The 15,906-nt window shown below is 39.7% G+C and overlaps 2 protein-coding genes and 1 non-coding gene across 3 annotated transcripts; all 3 read left to right on the forward strand.

Annotated features, from left to right (window-relative positions):
- The first annotated feature begins 873 nt into the window (after nt 1-873).
- rps20 (ribosomal protein S20) lies at nt 874-2,400 on the forward strand. Its single transcript, XM_085763392.1, has 4 exons — nt 874-938; nt 1,681-1,780; nt 1,981-2,054; nt 2,179-2,400. Exons 1-4 carry the CDS (start codon nt 936-938, stop codon nt 2,359-2,361), a joined length of 360 nt encoding a protein of 119 aa, XP_085619518.1. The 5' UTR covers nt 874-935; the 3' UTR covers nt 2,362-2,400.
- LOC146966334 (small nucleolar RNA U54) lies at nt 1,833-1,899 on the forward strand. The gene has a single exon (XR_015034568.1). It is a non-coding gene; the product is annotated as a small nucleolar RNA U54 (small nucleolar RNA).
- A 1,141-nt stretch (nt 2,401-3,541) lies between the features above and the next one.
- On the forward strand, nt 3,542-15,746 carry LOC146966335 (kinesin-like protein KIF20A). Its single transcript, XM_085763994.1, is given in 18 exon segments — nt 3,542-3,756; nt 3,833-3,940; nt 5,235-5,354; nt 5,510-5,648; nt 6,127-6,311; nt 7,863-7,944; nt 8,050-8,229; nt 9,368-9,500; nt 9,502-9,624; nt 10,603-10,749; nt 11,458-11,626; nt 12,294-12,482; nt 13,329-13,468; nt 14,126-14,291; nt 14,386-14,515; nt 14,605-14,675; nt 14,768-14,887; nt 15,498-15,746. Coding segments are annotated over 18 exon segments (2,544 nt in total). The 5' UTR covers nt 3,542-3,663.
- The last annotated feature ends 160 nt before the right edge of the window (nt 15,747-15,906 follow it).

The raw sequence follows: 15,906 nt of genomic DNA on the forward strand, positions 1-15,906 counted from the left end.
TTAATTGTCCCCCCCAATAAAAATACCCCAAATTATTCAGAATTGAACAAATGTATTTTCAGACTTCACATTTAAGATTCACATCTAAAAAGAAATGATTGAAATGGTGAAACAAATAATGTTTGACAAACGTATTTCTGACTCCATATTCCATCTCTGGTCTCCTTCACTACGATGCTTTAAAAAAATGACCTCCCCAATCTTAGGGCTTCATATTTTGATATTCATCCATATCAATTAATCATGCATAAAGTTCCATACACTGGGAGAAAAAGAAGATGGGGAGAAGAATTGGGGATCTGGGAGGGTCGGATGGAGGCGAAAGATAAGAACGTGAGCAGATATTATATGTCTGAGACCCTTAAAATTATGATTCACTAATATAACAGCAGTGATACGCGCTGTTGGCTGTTTAGGACAAATAAACAAGAAAGGTAAGCACAATAAATGATTCCCTGTGCAGTACTTTTTGAATGATATGGTGAGCCTCTACCAAGTTGTGATTTATGGCAGTATGGTATGAGCTGCATATGGGCAAAAAAAAAAAAAATCACTTTTGTGTCCCCCCCAATCCTGACATCGGATCTGCACCCCTGTTTGTTTGTTTCAAAACGTGCATGTAAAATAATACGTTTAGCCTGAGTAGTTGACAGTGTATTGAGCTTTACTGCCATCCAGTGGCCACAGTTAGGAACTACGTGGAACTGCACCGCAGCGCAGTGACCGCTGGGTGTCGCTGGGTGTCGCTGTGCTCCGCGGAGCAGCTTAACTCCGCTAAAGGAAGAAGACGCAGCGCCAGGGACCCGGATGAGCGGTACTTAACGGCGCGCGGGCCTCGGCTCGGCCTTTCCCCGTTCAGAGCTGACCACGCCGGTTCCTGGCTCACCGCTGTTCGTCTGAATTTCTTCCGAATAAGTCGGTCAGGAAAAATCAAAATGGTACGTACTGTTTCGGCATAGCTGTATCTGACTGTACGACGCTTCGCTGCTTGTGAAATTATAGCTGTATACGTTAATTTTAACATAAATGGTGAATATCTACGGAGCGTGCTAGGTAGCTAACATTAGCTTCGACAGCCTCTGTTACTCACAAACTGTCAACTAAAGAAGCTCTAAAGTGATATTATGTTTATATTAATATCATTAGAACTAAGACCATAAGACTAAACGACACTTATAGTTTTGTTTAAGTTACAGTGCTATGGTTTTTGAACTGTGAAGTCTCATATGAAGTCTCTTGGTGTCACTATTGTGCCAAATTGAAAGTGGTTGTGTGAAATTGGAGGGAAGAATTACGTTAGTGAACAACTTAAAACACTAAAACGCAGTATATATCACAAGCACCTTTATTAATATCAATTAATAATTTATATTTGTAGTATTTGCTGTTCCACGTGCTGGTTAGCTGATGCTGCGTTCAAGTGTTCAAGTGTAAATATCCATCCAATCCATGTCCAGGGGGTAAACCTGAACTTTCAGCATGACAAAAGAAGGCAGTATCCAAAAGCATCATTTAGATAATGTAATCTCTGTATTGTATGACCAAATATTTAAGTTATTTTGCTCTACTCAGTGCTCCCATCCTTGCAGATGTATGTCAAGCATCCACGGTACCAATCCTCCTGTCACTACTGTTTGACTGGTCCAGTGATTTTGACAACTTGTTTCTCCACTTCCACAGGCTTTTAAGGACACTGGTAAGGCCCCCGTGGAGGCTGAGGTTGCCATCCACCGCATCCGCATCACCCTCACCAGCCGCAACGTCAAATCTCTGGAGAAGGGTAACTATCTTTTTTTACTTTTAAGTGTAATTTTACAATAAATCCAAGACCTGAGCAATGAGGATAAAAATTTAAACCTGATAAAACTTGATGACCAGTATACGCTATTCTGAGCAATGGTTGTAAAAGAATTACAAAGTGAGGTGTTTAGTTTTTTTTTATCACATCCATTTAATAGATTTTGTTTTTATCCTCCTCAGTCTGCGCTGACCTGATCCGTGGCGCCAAGGAGAAGAACCTGAAGGTGAAGGGACCAGTCCGTATGCCAACCAAGGTACTGGAGTCGAGCATGATCTTCACTATATAACACATGCAGATACTTTAAAATCTGGTCTTCTTACTTTATTTTCTTGTTTCGCTTCAATCAAACTAATGTTATTTCCTCTGCTTGGTCCCAGACTCTGCGTATCACCACCAGGAAGACCCCCTGTGGTGAGGGATCCAAAACCTGGGATCGCTTCCAGATGAGGATCCACAAGCGCCTGATCGATCTGCACAGCCCATCCGAGATCGTCAAGCAGATCACCTCCATCAGCATCGAACCCGGTGTAGAGGTCGAGGTCACCATCGCAGACGCATAAACAGTGCAGACGATTGAATAAAGAAACGAAAAAAAGAAACTGATGTCTCTTTGGGTCTTTGACATGTGTGAAACATTTTAGCTTTTTCTACTGTTTTTTGACACTTAAAGTTTTAGCAGGGATCTTTGAGGCTTTATTTAAATGCAGTTAAGTTGTAGCAGATTGTGGGGTATTATACTATGTACCACTTGGTATCAGTCCCCACAGCACTGACTGTGGGTTTTGAGTCCAACTCATAGGCTTTTTGCTCCATATCAAACCACCTTTCTCTACAACTTCTCTCCTCTAAATCATGCTGTTTCAAAATATCATATCAAAATAAAGGACAAAAGATTATTTCCAGGACATACAACCCCCAATATACATGAATTTGGTCTAGTTTTTCATTCAGAGCTGCTGTTTGAGGTTGTCAATGCAGATTTAATACATATTTGTCTAATATTTCATTTTACAATATTAAAAACTCAAGGTATAATGAATTTCACAACAAATCAAGACGTTTGCAGACATGCATAAGATGCTGATGGAAAAGCTGGCAGTTTGTAGTTAAAATACATGTTATCGGGGCGGTGCGTGGTGCAGTGGTTAAAGCGGCCGCCCCATGTAGAGGCTACAGTCCTCAGGTTCGAATCCCGCGTCGGGCAGACCTTTCCTGCATGTCATTTCCCGTCTCTGCCTCCCCCTTTCACTACGTGCTGTCAAATAAAGGCAAAAAAAAATACATGTTATCTTCTGCACAAAAGCTCAGAATAAAGGGTTTCCAAATATTTTAAATGGCTGCAAAAGCAAAACCATAGTTTCTTTGATTAGCTCCATACAGAGGTTAGAGGAAACATGTCCACTTTGCTGCAACTAAACATCAACAAAACATCCTCAAATTCACTCTGTTGACTTAAATCAAGAGAGTAATAAATGTAACATATATTCTCTGGATTGATGGATGAACTCAAAATGACCTTCACAAAATGAGTCACAACGTTTTTTGTTATGTTTTTGTTTTTTTTTAACCATTGAGCCACATTGGTTTCATTTAATCTCTTCAAAATAAAAGCCCTTTAGGATGTAGTCAGATGCAGACTAGGGACCTGAACCCAGCACAGCAGAGCAGTCACCTGGCTGGTCACGTGACCTGCCGGACCTCTCACTCACCTGTCTGCAATTAAAACTGATGACGAGCCTCCCTCTGGTTTTCAGTAGGTGAACATAAGGAGACTCAACCTGCAGCAAAAAAAAAAAAAAACCTCTGGGAGTCGGACTTTGTTCAGTGAACAGACGTGTGTGTGGAGCTGGTTTTTACTCAAGATGAGTTCAGTTGTTGATCTGACAGTAGATGAAGGCGTCCAGCAGCCTGTAGACATGGACCTCACCTGCACTGTTCCTCCCTCACCTGAGCAGGTAATGTTGTGTTTCCATCAGAAGAAGAAGGCCTGTTGTTGTGCACTGAGCTGATGGTCGTGTCCTGTGTTTCCAGCCTGAAGCAGCAGGAGGAGCTGAGCAGCAGCAGCAGCATCAGACCATGAGAGTTTACCTCAGAGTCAGGCCTTTCTCCAGAGACGAGCTCTCTGACAACGAAGACCAGGTACAGTCCAACATCTGACACGCAGGTGACATGCATTCAGGACAGGACAAACACACTGTAACACTGGCAGTCAGGAGGAAAACTATTTAAATTGACTTTTATTTTCATGTGTTTACTTTGCAGGAGGAAAACTATTTAAATTGACTTTTATTTTCATGTGTTTACTTTGCTTGGGTGTCTTTTGTCTATAGATCAGGTTAGAGATATGATTGGTCTGTGGTGGTCTCAACCATTTAAAAAAAATAAAGACACTCATTTTAGACCAAAACAAAAAACACCTAACCCAAAGGTGGACTTGCACTTAAGTATAGTATCGTATACATTTTATATATTTATACATTTTATTTGTACATATTTTGATTATCTTGTTCTTGTCTGTCTGTGTCTTTTTGACACTTGAACACAAAGTCTGTATGAGACAAAATGTGCCAAAACAAGTTCCTTACTGGCCAATAAAGCTGATTCAGATTCTAAGACCAGTGTTGCTTTAGTAACAAAGTCACCTGCAATTAGCAGTAGCATCCAAACAACAAAAAATAGGAAAGTTAAAGATAGTTATTAACAACTAACAGCACTACAGTGTGAATACTGTAGCAATTTTAATGTTATTTTTCAGCGCCGAGGTCTGTTAGTGCCCAGTTGAGATGTGGTAGGCTACCTTGCCTCTGGTGGTTGAAACTGGACGTTTCAATTCACTTCCAGAGGAGAATAGAAAGTGTCACCTGTGTGACTTGAGTGAGGTGGAAAATTTAATGCATTTTGTGTTTTACTGTCCATTTTTATCACAAATTTAGACATAAGCTCTTCTTTAAAATGACCACAGAATGTCCTGATTTGCTTTCTATTTATGATGACTGTAGACGAACATACCCGGTTTAGTGAAAAAGTGTTTTATTTAGCTCAATATGTGTTGAATGCTTACAAGCAGCGCATGGGTGCACTTTATGTTTGATTGTGGATTATGCTTACTCAGGGCTGTATATGTATGGATAGCATATATGGAGATGTTCTTTTGTTTATTGTTCTTTATTACTTATGGTGTGTCTGAAAATGAAATAACTCACTATTTTTCAGTTTCTTCTTTTTCTTTCTTCTTATAAACTGAATAACCATCTAAATATTCCCAGACTTCATAGTGACATAGCCCTGGTTTATGTTGTTTATGAATCACACTGCTTTACTGTATGTAGCAGGTAAATTTATACATTTCTCTGAAGTCTGTTTGTTATTTCCAAGCCACAGACAGCCCCCCCCCCAAAAATGTCTTTCCTCTTCCATTTTCCTTGTCTCTTAGGGTTGTGTGGTGATTGAAAACAGTCAGACGGTGTCCCTGAACGCACCAAAAGGTTCTGCCACCATGAAGAGCAGTGAGAAGGGCATCGGCACGTCAATCCACAAGTTCTCCTTTTCACAGGTCGGTTACACAAAAAGTCATTACACCTTTGGCGTAACATGTTTTTGAAGTGGGTAAATAAATACAGTTATTCTTGATCAAGTTCATGTCGCTTTAGAAAGATTTACTTATGATGTTCTAGTATGACCTATGGATAGACCTGTCTGTTTTATTAGATCTTTGGACCTGAGACGTCTCAAGCTGAGCTGTTTGAAGACGCCGTCAAAATCCAAACGTCTGACTTCCTGGATGGAAAGAACGCACTGATATTCAGCTACGGTGTCACTAATGCCGGGAAAACCTTCACAATCCAAGGTAAAAGGAAAAATGTTAACGCACAGACATTATAGCTACACTGCAAAAACTCAAAATCTTTCCAAGAATATTTGTCTTATTTCTTGTCAAAAGGTCCCATTTCTAGTCAAAACTAGTCTCTTTCCACTTACATAAGACTCATCACCTAAAAATGTACTTGTTTTTAGAGAATTTTTCACTTGTTTCAAACTAATTTTTTATTTGGAATAAGAAGAAAAATCTGCCAGTAAAAGCAGGTTTTTTTGTGCTTGTAATAAGAAAGAAAAGCTTGCTCCACTATCAGATTATTTTAAGTGAAAATATGCTTGAAAGCAGTAAAAAGTGTCTAAAAACAAGCTACTTTTTAATGTGATGAGTCTTATTTTAAGTATAATGAGATTTGTTTTTGACTAGAAATAAGACAAATATTCTTGGTAAGATGTTGAGTGTTTGCAGTGTAAGCTTGTGAAGGTCGGTGTTTAATGATGAATGTGTTTAGGAACTCCAAAGGATCCAGGAATCCTCCCCCGAGTGCTGGACGCCACCTTCCAGCACACGGCCGGTCGTCAGTATGAGTGCATGGACCTGAAGCCGTACCTGAGGAACGACGCTCAGTGTCTCGATCCCGACCAAGTCAAACAGGAGAGAAATGCAAAAGCCGCCATTTTTGCTTCAGTCAAAGAGGTGAGAGTCTTGATTTTGTTTCCTCAGCTCGCTCACCATCGCCTCCAGAGCTTTAAAGGGATAGTTCTTCACCCAAAATCCAAATGCACTCATTATCTAAGGGCTGCACTGCAAAAACTCAAATATCTTACCAAGAATATTTGTCTTATTTCCAGTCAAAATGTCATTTCTAGTTGAAACAAATCTCATTATACTTAAAATAAGACTCATTACATAAAAAGTAGCATGTTTTTAGACACTTTTTACTTCTTAAAAGCATATTCTTACTTGAAATAAGTAGAAAAAATTGATAGTTGGAGCAAGTTTTTCTTCCTTATTACAAGCACAAAAAACATGCTTTCACTGGCAGATTTTTCTACTTATTTCAAGTGAAAATGTGTTTGAAACAAGTGAAAATGATCTAAAAACAAGTACATTTTTAGGTGATGAGTCTTATTTTAAGTGGAAAGAGACTAGTTTTGACTAGAAATTAGACATTTTGACAAGAAATAAGACAGATATTCTTGGAATGATTTTGAGTTTTTGCAGTGTGGGAGAAGTTTCAGAGTCCTCCGTGCCTTCTCTGAGTTACAAGGGGTCTCGGCGTAGCAGTGCATGTCCATATAACGGTTGCAAATGGATACCAACTGTCTTCGTAACAAAAAGACACACCAAAAAACATCCAAATGCCTCCATGCTGCTCGTATGTAATGTCCGTCTTGTATTGAAGCCCCGAAATGCGAAATTGTTCCCAAAAAAAATTTAAATTGGACGAACCAGGAAGAGGAGCTTCCGCTACAAACAAGCTTGAAATATAGACTTATTGAATTGCTTATTTAATAATGCATTTCGGGGCTTCAATACAAGACAGACATTACATACGAGCAGCATGGAGGTATTTGGATGTTTTTTGGTGTGTCTTTTTGTTATGAAGACAGTTGGTATCCATTTGCAACCGTTATATGGACATGCACTGCTACACCGAGACCCCCTGTAACTCAGAGAAGCCACGGAGGACTCTGAAACTTCTCCCAGCCCTTAGTCCACATGAGGGTGAGTAGATAATAGGGCTGGGCCAAAAAAAATCGATTTTTATATTAAATTTTCTGGCGATTTTTAAAAATCGATTCTCATATGAGAAGCGATTTTTTTTTCGATTATTTTTTGGGGACGACCAATCTTTATTGTACGATCATGTATTCTGTGCCATTACACTCGACAAAGTCAAACCGGCCTGTGAACAAACGAACACAACAGACAAACTGATGTGATGTGTGTATTGTTTTTTGTAAATATGACTTATGCTGTATTGTCAAGTGTTTGGTTCAACCTGCTCTTGTTTTAAGGAAAGAAAATCACAATAATTGAAGTATAAAATCACAATACTTGGTAAAATCGAATCGCAATACTTGTTTAATCAGAATCGCAATTTAAATCGAATCGGGACCCAAAAATCGTTAGAGAATCGAATCGGCACAAAAGCATATCGGCCCAGCCCTAGTAGATAATGAGTGCAATTTGAATTTTGGGGTGAACTATCCCTTTAACCTCCTGAACATGGTTGGTTTTTAGGAGTGTGATCCACTCAGAGCCAGCGGTGGTTCAGAGTCGTTGCCCTGTGCTGCCTCTGGGTTTTCATCCTCCAGTCAAACAGGTAAAACTCTCTTTTAATCATCACACTAAACTAAACATTTGAGATAATTTGCAAAATTAAAACAGTTTATCTTTCTCTCTCCTCTCCTCTTCTTTTTCTTCTAAGTGTTGGCCAGCAACCCAACAGAAGCCGGCGGCGGCGTCCAGTTTGCTTTATGGGTGGCGTTCTTTGAAATCTACAACGAGTGCGTGTACGATCTGCTTCAACCGTCGCTGTGCACCAGGTCCAAGAAACGTCCCGTTCTTCGTGTGTGTGACGACGGAGCAGGAAACACCTACGTTAAAGGTACGAGGAGGTCTCATGTTTCCACCCACTCTGTATTTATAGATAAAATATAAAAGACGGTATTGGTGTGGTACCTTTTGATTAGGGCCCGACTGATTAATCGTCCAGTCAATTTAATCATTTATATATGTGAACATAAACACACACATGAGGAATGATGAGTATCGGTGGCAATTTTGATTGAAATCTTTATTTTGATCATGTAAACGACAATGTAAAAAAAATAAGATAAAATAATAATAAAATAAGGAAATAAGTGAACAGCAAAAATGTATACACAAAAAAAGTAACATCTCATAAGCAACGCAGTTTACATGGGCGAAAAGGAGTAGGAAGAAGTATAAACTTATCTAATCCTACCCCTATAATTTTAACTATATGTTCTAATTAAACATTTTACACATTACACATTTTAATCCAAATAGTAAGTAAGCAAACACCTTGTGTGAATTATTCAATGTACCTCTGGAGAATCATTTCTTTATGTCTCTTTTTAAACATGATTACACTTGTAATGTTTTTGATTTCAGTACTCATATTATTCCACAGTTTTACTCCACAAATGGTGATACAGAAACTTTTCTTTGTTGTGCGAGCTCTGCCAACCTTTAGATTTGATTTCTCTCATAAATCATAACCTTGCTCTCTTTCGTGAAACATTCTCTGAATATTTCTTGGTAGCAGATAGTTCCTTGCTTTATATAATACTTGGGCTGTTTTATGCTCCACCAAATCAAACAATTTTAGAGTTTTAGATTTCCAAAATAAGTCATTGGTGTGTGCCCCATAATCAACCCTGTGAATAATTCTCATTGCTCTTTTTTGCAGTATGAAAAGTGGCTGAAGTGCAGTTTTGTATGCGTTTCCCCATGTCTCTGTACAGTACTCTAAATAAGGAAGAATCAGTGAATTGTACAGAATATAGAGTGATTTATGATCTATGACATGCTTTGCTTTTACCAAAACTGGTAAACTCCCTAATATCGATATCAGGCCTAAAAATCCCATTTGCACTGAAGCGGGGGCTCTAATTTCGTTATACAGAGAGTATAATGACAAATAAAGGCATTCTGATTCTGATATCTGTTTTCTATCATATTTATTTTGCTTCTAAAATGTGTTTTTAAACTCATTTCAGACCTCAGGTGGATCAACATCCAGAACCTGAGTGAGACCTGCAAACTGCTGCAGTTTGGGAACAGGAACAGAAGCGCTGCAGCCACCAAGATGAACCAGTCATCAAGCAGGAGGCAACTTATGTCATCATTACTGCTCATACTCTGTGTTTTCTATTGTTTGAAAAAAAAAATCTAACTCCAGCTTTCATTACAGCCACAGCATATTTACCATGAAGTTACTCATGATTGATGGTGGAACGGTTAAAAGGATCTCAGAGTAAGTATCGTTGAGTCCTTGTGAATGTTTAAACAATGTTTTTTGTGTTTGTAGCCTATCACACCCAGTTGTTTAAAGGGATAGTTCAACATTTTGGCAAATTGGCCCATTGCCATAATCCCTATAGTCATAGCAGTAGGTTCGTTACCTTCAATTGTCGGTGTAAGCTATTCTTAGAACGGAGGAGCGGAGCGGCAGGCTGCTCAGGGCTACGCTATGGAGGCTAATGGAATTTCTTGGTTTTCCTCATCAAACTCATCAAATACACAACCGAACAACTCCAAAAGGCTGTCGTGGACAAGTTGTGACCTGCACATTCACCACGCTATGAGATAATAATGGAACGTTACGAAACGGAGCCGTTTTCGAGGTAAATTCATGCAAAACCGCTGATGCGTGTTGCATTCAGGGACAATTTTTCAGCAAGCAGTCTCTGTATTTACCCTGTATTTACCTTGAAAACGGCTCCGTTTCGTAACGTTCTGTTATTATCTCATAGCGTGGTGGTTGTGCAGCTCACAACTTGTCCACGAAAGCGTTTTGGAGTTTTGGGATGTTGTATTTGATGAGTTTGATGAGGGAAACCAAGAAATTCCGTTAGCCTCCATAGCGTAGCTCTGAGCAGCCTGCCGCTCCGCTCCTCCGTTCTAAAAATAGCTTACACCGACAAATAAAGGTAACGAACCTACTGCTATGACTATAGCGATTATGGCAATGGGCCAATTTGCCAAAATGTTGAACTATCCCTTTAAGTAGTTTTGAGATGAGATTAATTCTAGCCTCAAACAATCAAATATTTAACTTCTGCACAACTGATAACAAACCAGTTGCAACCACCTCATCACTGATCAAATATAGATCATATTTAAACTATTTGGCCAACTTTTTAGGAACTCTCTGGTTTGAACAAGCAGACAAGAGGCAACTGTCTAAAAAAAAAAAAACCTAGATTTTTGATTTGTTTTGTTTTTTTGTCAGGTTTTCTCTGTGCGACTTGGCCGGTTCAGAAAGATGCAACAAAACCAAGACGTTTGGAGAGCGGCTGAAGGAGGCGGGAAACATCAACAACTCTCTGCTCATTCTGGGGAAATGCATCACGGCGCTGCGCAACAACCAGACTGACAGGTGAGCAAGATGGACGTTTTATTTTTATACATTCATACATACATAACATATTTCACCGTTACTTTAACCTCTGTCATCATAGTAAATGTAAAAACACTTTGTCAGACCTGAAAAGAGGAATTGGCATCTGCCTCAATCAGTGAAAAATAACTCTGGAGTGGAAACGGGAAGGAACAGTGTTAATATTATACATGTTCACTCACTGTAATGCCCAACAAAATAGTATTTCATTCAATTTGAATAAAGTAATTACTGTAAGTCAGAGGCTCAAATACAACACAAACCACTGCCACCATGTCAACCATTAATAAAATATTGATACAGTGCTTCAAAGATTTGCATCATAAAATAATGCAATATGTTAAAATATCAATATTTTCTTGCACCACTATGGGTTATATCAGATTGCTGTACATACTTGGACTGTTTGGTTGCAGCTCCTGTTGTTTAAAGGCCCATGCTGTGCACTTTTCTCTGGGTTTATTTACCTGCTGATATCCCCAACAAGATGTATCATTGGTTTTGAGTACCTGTGATCTGCTTAATATCGTTTATACGGCCCCTTTCTGCTGTTCAGTTTGATGCATGGGGCAGTATATACGTGGCCCAGAGACCTCCCCAAGCACTAAAAAATAACCAAAATCACATTTTTCATGCCATGGGGCCTTTAATCTGCTCTCTTTCTCCTTCTTCCGTGGCGTCCATAAGAATGAGGAACACCAGCTACATCCCTTTCCGCGAGAGCAAACTCACCAAACTCTTCCAGGCCGTTTTCCTCGGCAAAGGAAGAGCTTCGATGATCGTCAACATCAACCAGTGTGCCTCCACCTACGACGAGACTCTCCACGTGATGAAGTTCTCTGCCGTCGCCAAAAAGGTCGGTCTGAGCATCATTAAAGGGATAGTCCACCCAAAATTCAAATTTCACTCATTATCTACTCACCCTCGACTAAGGGCTGGGAGAATTTTCAGCAGCAGTATTTGTCCATCTAATGGTTGTGAATGGTGCTCACTTTTCTTTGTCCAAAAAGACACACCAAAAAACATCCAAATACCTCCATACTGCTCGTCTGTAATGTCCCTCTTGTATTGAAGCCCCGACATGAGAAATTGTTCCAAAAAAAATTAAATAAGTTTATATTTTAAGCTTATTTGTAGCGGAAGCTCCCAGTGTCTCAGTTCACTTCTCTTCCTGTGTCAGTGCAAAATCTTGCGTGATTTGCACTGACCGGTGGAACAATTTCTCATGTCGGGGCTTCAGTACAAGAGGGACATTACAGACGAGCAGTATGGAGGTATTTGGATGTTTTTTGGTGAGCACCATTCACAACCATTATATGGACAAATACTGCTGCGTGGACCCCACTGTAACTCAGAGAAGACACGGAGGACTCGAAATTCTCCCAGTCCTTAGTCGACATGAGGGTGAGTAGATAATGAGTGAAATTTGAATTTTGGGTGAACTATCCCTTTAACCACCTGGTAAGCTGCAGCGGATCCACTGAGCCTCACCCGTGTGTGTGTGTGTGTGTGTCTTGCTGCAGGTTGTGCAGGTGATCCCGGTCAAACCTCTGGCGGCCGTGGCTCCGTGTCTGGTCGGCCGCGACGGGAAACCGCTGAGGAAGACGATGATGATGGACAACGAGACCCTGGAGAGCTACATGTCTGAAGACGAGCTGCTGGACGAGGAGGGCGACGAGGACGAAGCCGACATGTCTCTGCTGCCACAGCATGTACAGAATCACATTCATCATCGCACTTTTGTCATCTCACATTTTAAGGACCTGGGGTTACCGTTTTGGTAACACTTTACTTGACCTAACCATACTTATAATGAGGTATAATGCTATTAACACTGTAACTTTAGTTAGGATTATTGCTATAAACACTCTTAAATGATCATAATACTTTATAACACACTATAAAGCATTTTATCATGACTTCTAAGGTCAGGTATAATACGTCATAATTGTTAGTAACTCACTGACAATGCCCACATCGATAATGCATTATAAATATAGTTATAATGTGTTATAATTTGCTTATAAACGTGTATAACTATCATTATAAACCATACTTATAATGAGTTATAATGCAGTTATAGCACTAACTATAATTATAATCACTCATAAATCATAATGCTTTATAACAATAAGCATAACAGCATTATAACTCTATTATAATACTAAGACCTTATAAGCCATTATAAAATGCTCTGTGATGTCTTATGCTTATTGTTATAAAGTCTTATGATAATTAATGAGTGTTTATAATGATAGTTATGCACGTTTATAAGCCAATTATAACTATATTAATAATGCATTATCGATGTGGTCATTGTCTGTCAGTGAGTTACTAACAATTATAACGTATTATAATACCTGACCTTATAAGTCATGGTAAAATGCTTTATAGTGTGTTATTCTTACTGTTATAAAGCATTATGATAATTTTAGTATTTATAATTATAGTTATACAGTGCTATAACTGCATTATAACTCTTTATAAGTATGGTTATAATGTGTTATAGAGATAGGCGTCAGTAAAGTGAAGTGTTACCAATGTGTTTACTTTCTTAGGAGCTGCTGACCATCATTGAAACCCTCCGAACAAAACTCATAGCCGAGAGAAGAAGGAACCTGGTGCAGGAGATGGAGATCCGCAGGGAGATGGGAGACGCCATGATACAGCAGATCATGGAAAGTGAAGAACTCCGCACGTATGTGAATTTTTTTATATCCTCATGTCTCCATTTCCATCTTCAGTGTCCCAAAGTAAACTGTTGTTAAAGGGATAGTTCACCCAAAATTCAAATTTCACGCATTATCTACTCACCCTCATGTCGACTAAGAGCTGTGGGAATTTTCAGCAGCAGTATTTGTCCATATAATGGTTGTCAATGGATACCAACTTTGTTAGTCCAAAAAGACACACTAAAAAACATCCAAATACCTCCATACTGCTCGTCTGTAATGTCCCTCTTGTATTGAAGCCCTGACATAAGAAATTGTTTCGCCGGTCCACAGCAAGAGCAGTGAACCGAGACACTGGGAGCTTCCGCCACAAACAAGCTTAAAATATAGACTTATTTAATTTTTTTCGGAACAATTTCTCATGTCGGGGCTTCAATACAAGAGGGACATTACAGACGAGCAGTATGGAGGTATTTGGATGTTTTTTGGTGTGTCTTTTTGGACGAAGAAAGTTGGTATCCATTGACAACCATTATATGGACAAATACTGCTGCGCCGACCCCCCCGTAACTCAGAGAAGGCACGGAGGACTCTGACACAGCTCTTAGTCGACATGAGGGTGAGTAGATAATGAGTGAAATTTGAAAAGACTAAATGGCTAAAAATGGTCTTTACATGGGCAGGCGGCAGGCGGAGGAGCTGAAGGAGAGCTACCAGGAGAAGCTGGAGAACACGTTTGAGATGTACAAGGAGGCCGTCAAGGAGCACGCCTACCAGAGCGCCATGAACAAGCTGGAGGACGACTACGTGCCTCTGGATGAGTTCATCGCAGAGCAGGAGAAAGTAGAGGTGTGTTCAAACCGAATCGAACTGTCAGATTTCATGTTTAAAGTAAAAAAAAAAAAAGAAAAATCTATAATTCCTGAGTGTTTTGTCTGCGTAGGCCCTCAGACGTAGAGTGTCAGAGTTGGAGGCGTTAATGTCCAGTGACGGAGGAAGGTCGGCAGCTCCATCCGTCCACCAGTCGTGTCAGACTGAACCATGTAAACCAACAGAAGCTGCAGCAGGTTCAGGTAAAACTCGGCATCTTCTCGTTGTAGGAAATGTTCTCTGATGAAAGTAACTTTTTTGTTTTTCGAGTTAATTAATCTCCCCTCCACAGGAGACGATCGGTGCAATCGACTCTACAGAGAGAAATGCGCCCTCGAGAGCATGTGTGAGGACAAACAGCAGGTGAGAAGGGACAGAATATGAAATTCTGAGGTCCAAAATGAAACTCAGTCTTTGTTTGTTTGTCTTCACTGATAAAATGTTTTGGTTTCCAGTTGATCCTGTGTCTGGAGAAAAGGCTGATGGAGGTGAGCAAGACACTGGAGAAGGTCGGGCAAGGTTTCCAGGAGAAATCGGCTGAAGTGGAGGCTCTGCAGACGAAGACCGACGACCAGGTGAGCAAAAGTGTTTATTGTTTATTATTAAGATCCCCATTAGCTGCAGCAAAGCCACAGCTATTCTTCCTGGGGTCCAACAGTATCAAATATACAGTTGAAAACACAAAACATAAACATTATAAAAATTAAAAACAAAAAAACAAGTGAGCGATATGCTTAACCTAACAAAACAAAAACAGAGTAAGTGTTTACATTTCTTAACTGTGCTTCATTCATTCTTCGTTATGTTAATTGTTCACATATTAATCCTATTACCCACATTTCTACATATCATATATGTAGCCTATACTGTACATCATTACACATCACACATCATACTTGTATATACATTCATTCTACAGAATATACATTATAATAACACATGTCATATATCCATCGAAATATACTCCATATATAAATATACCATGTTGTCTTACTTTGATAAATGCTGTTTTATTAATATTTTGAATTTCTTTGTATTCGTGGTGAGTTTGATATTTTTCGGCAGTGAATTTCATACTTTCATAAAAGTGTGACTGGGGTTTGAAGACGTGTGTAAATAAAGAAAACATGTTGGAGGATAAAATGATTATTATCTTTGAATGATTTGTTTTTTTCTCTGTTCAAGACGAGATCTTTGAAGGCGACCCTCGGGTCTCTGGAGAGGCAGAATCGTGACCAGGACCAGGAGATCGCCTCGCTGAAGGCCGAAGTCGCCTCGCTGAAGGCCGAGGTCGCCAAACATTCCCAGAAGACCACTGCCCCGCCCAAACCCAAGCGAAGCCTCCTCGCCAACATCCGGGAGGCGGTGACATCTCCACGCAGGGGGCCGAGCACCCGGACGCTCAGGAAAACATCTCGGCCCGGAAAGCCCTGAGAAGGTTTTTCCAAATTGAGAGAATCTCATTTTATTCTTTTATTCATGTGGTCGTACTTTTTTTTTTTTTTTAATGTTTATTTCTTAATAAATCGTTCAGATTTCTGTTTTATCTTAATTGACCCATCTCTTATTTTGCCCTTTGCTGCATGACGTGGGT

Source organism: Trachurus japonicus, chromosome 20 (assembly GCF_045865225.1).
Source record: "Trachurus japonicus isolate A0001 chromosome 20, Traja_1.0".
NCBI lineage: Eukaryota > Metazoa > Chordata > Actinopteri > Carangiformes > Carangidae > Trachurus > Trachurus japonicus.

Bases quoted from the DNA above. Each gene is read 5' to 3' on its own strand.
- rps20 (XM_085763392.1), top strand. The intron at 1,781-1,980 runs GTAACTATCTTT...TATCCTCCTCAG, and splicing joins CGTCAAATCTCTGGAGAAGG to TCTGCGCTGACCTGATCCGT. The intron at 2,055-2,178 runs GTACTGGAGTCG...GCTTGGTCCCAG, and splicing joins CAGTCCGTATGCCAACCAAG to ACTCTGCGTATCACCACCAG.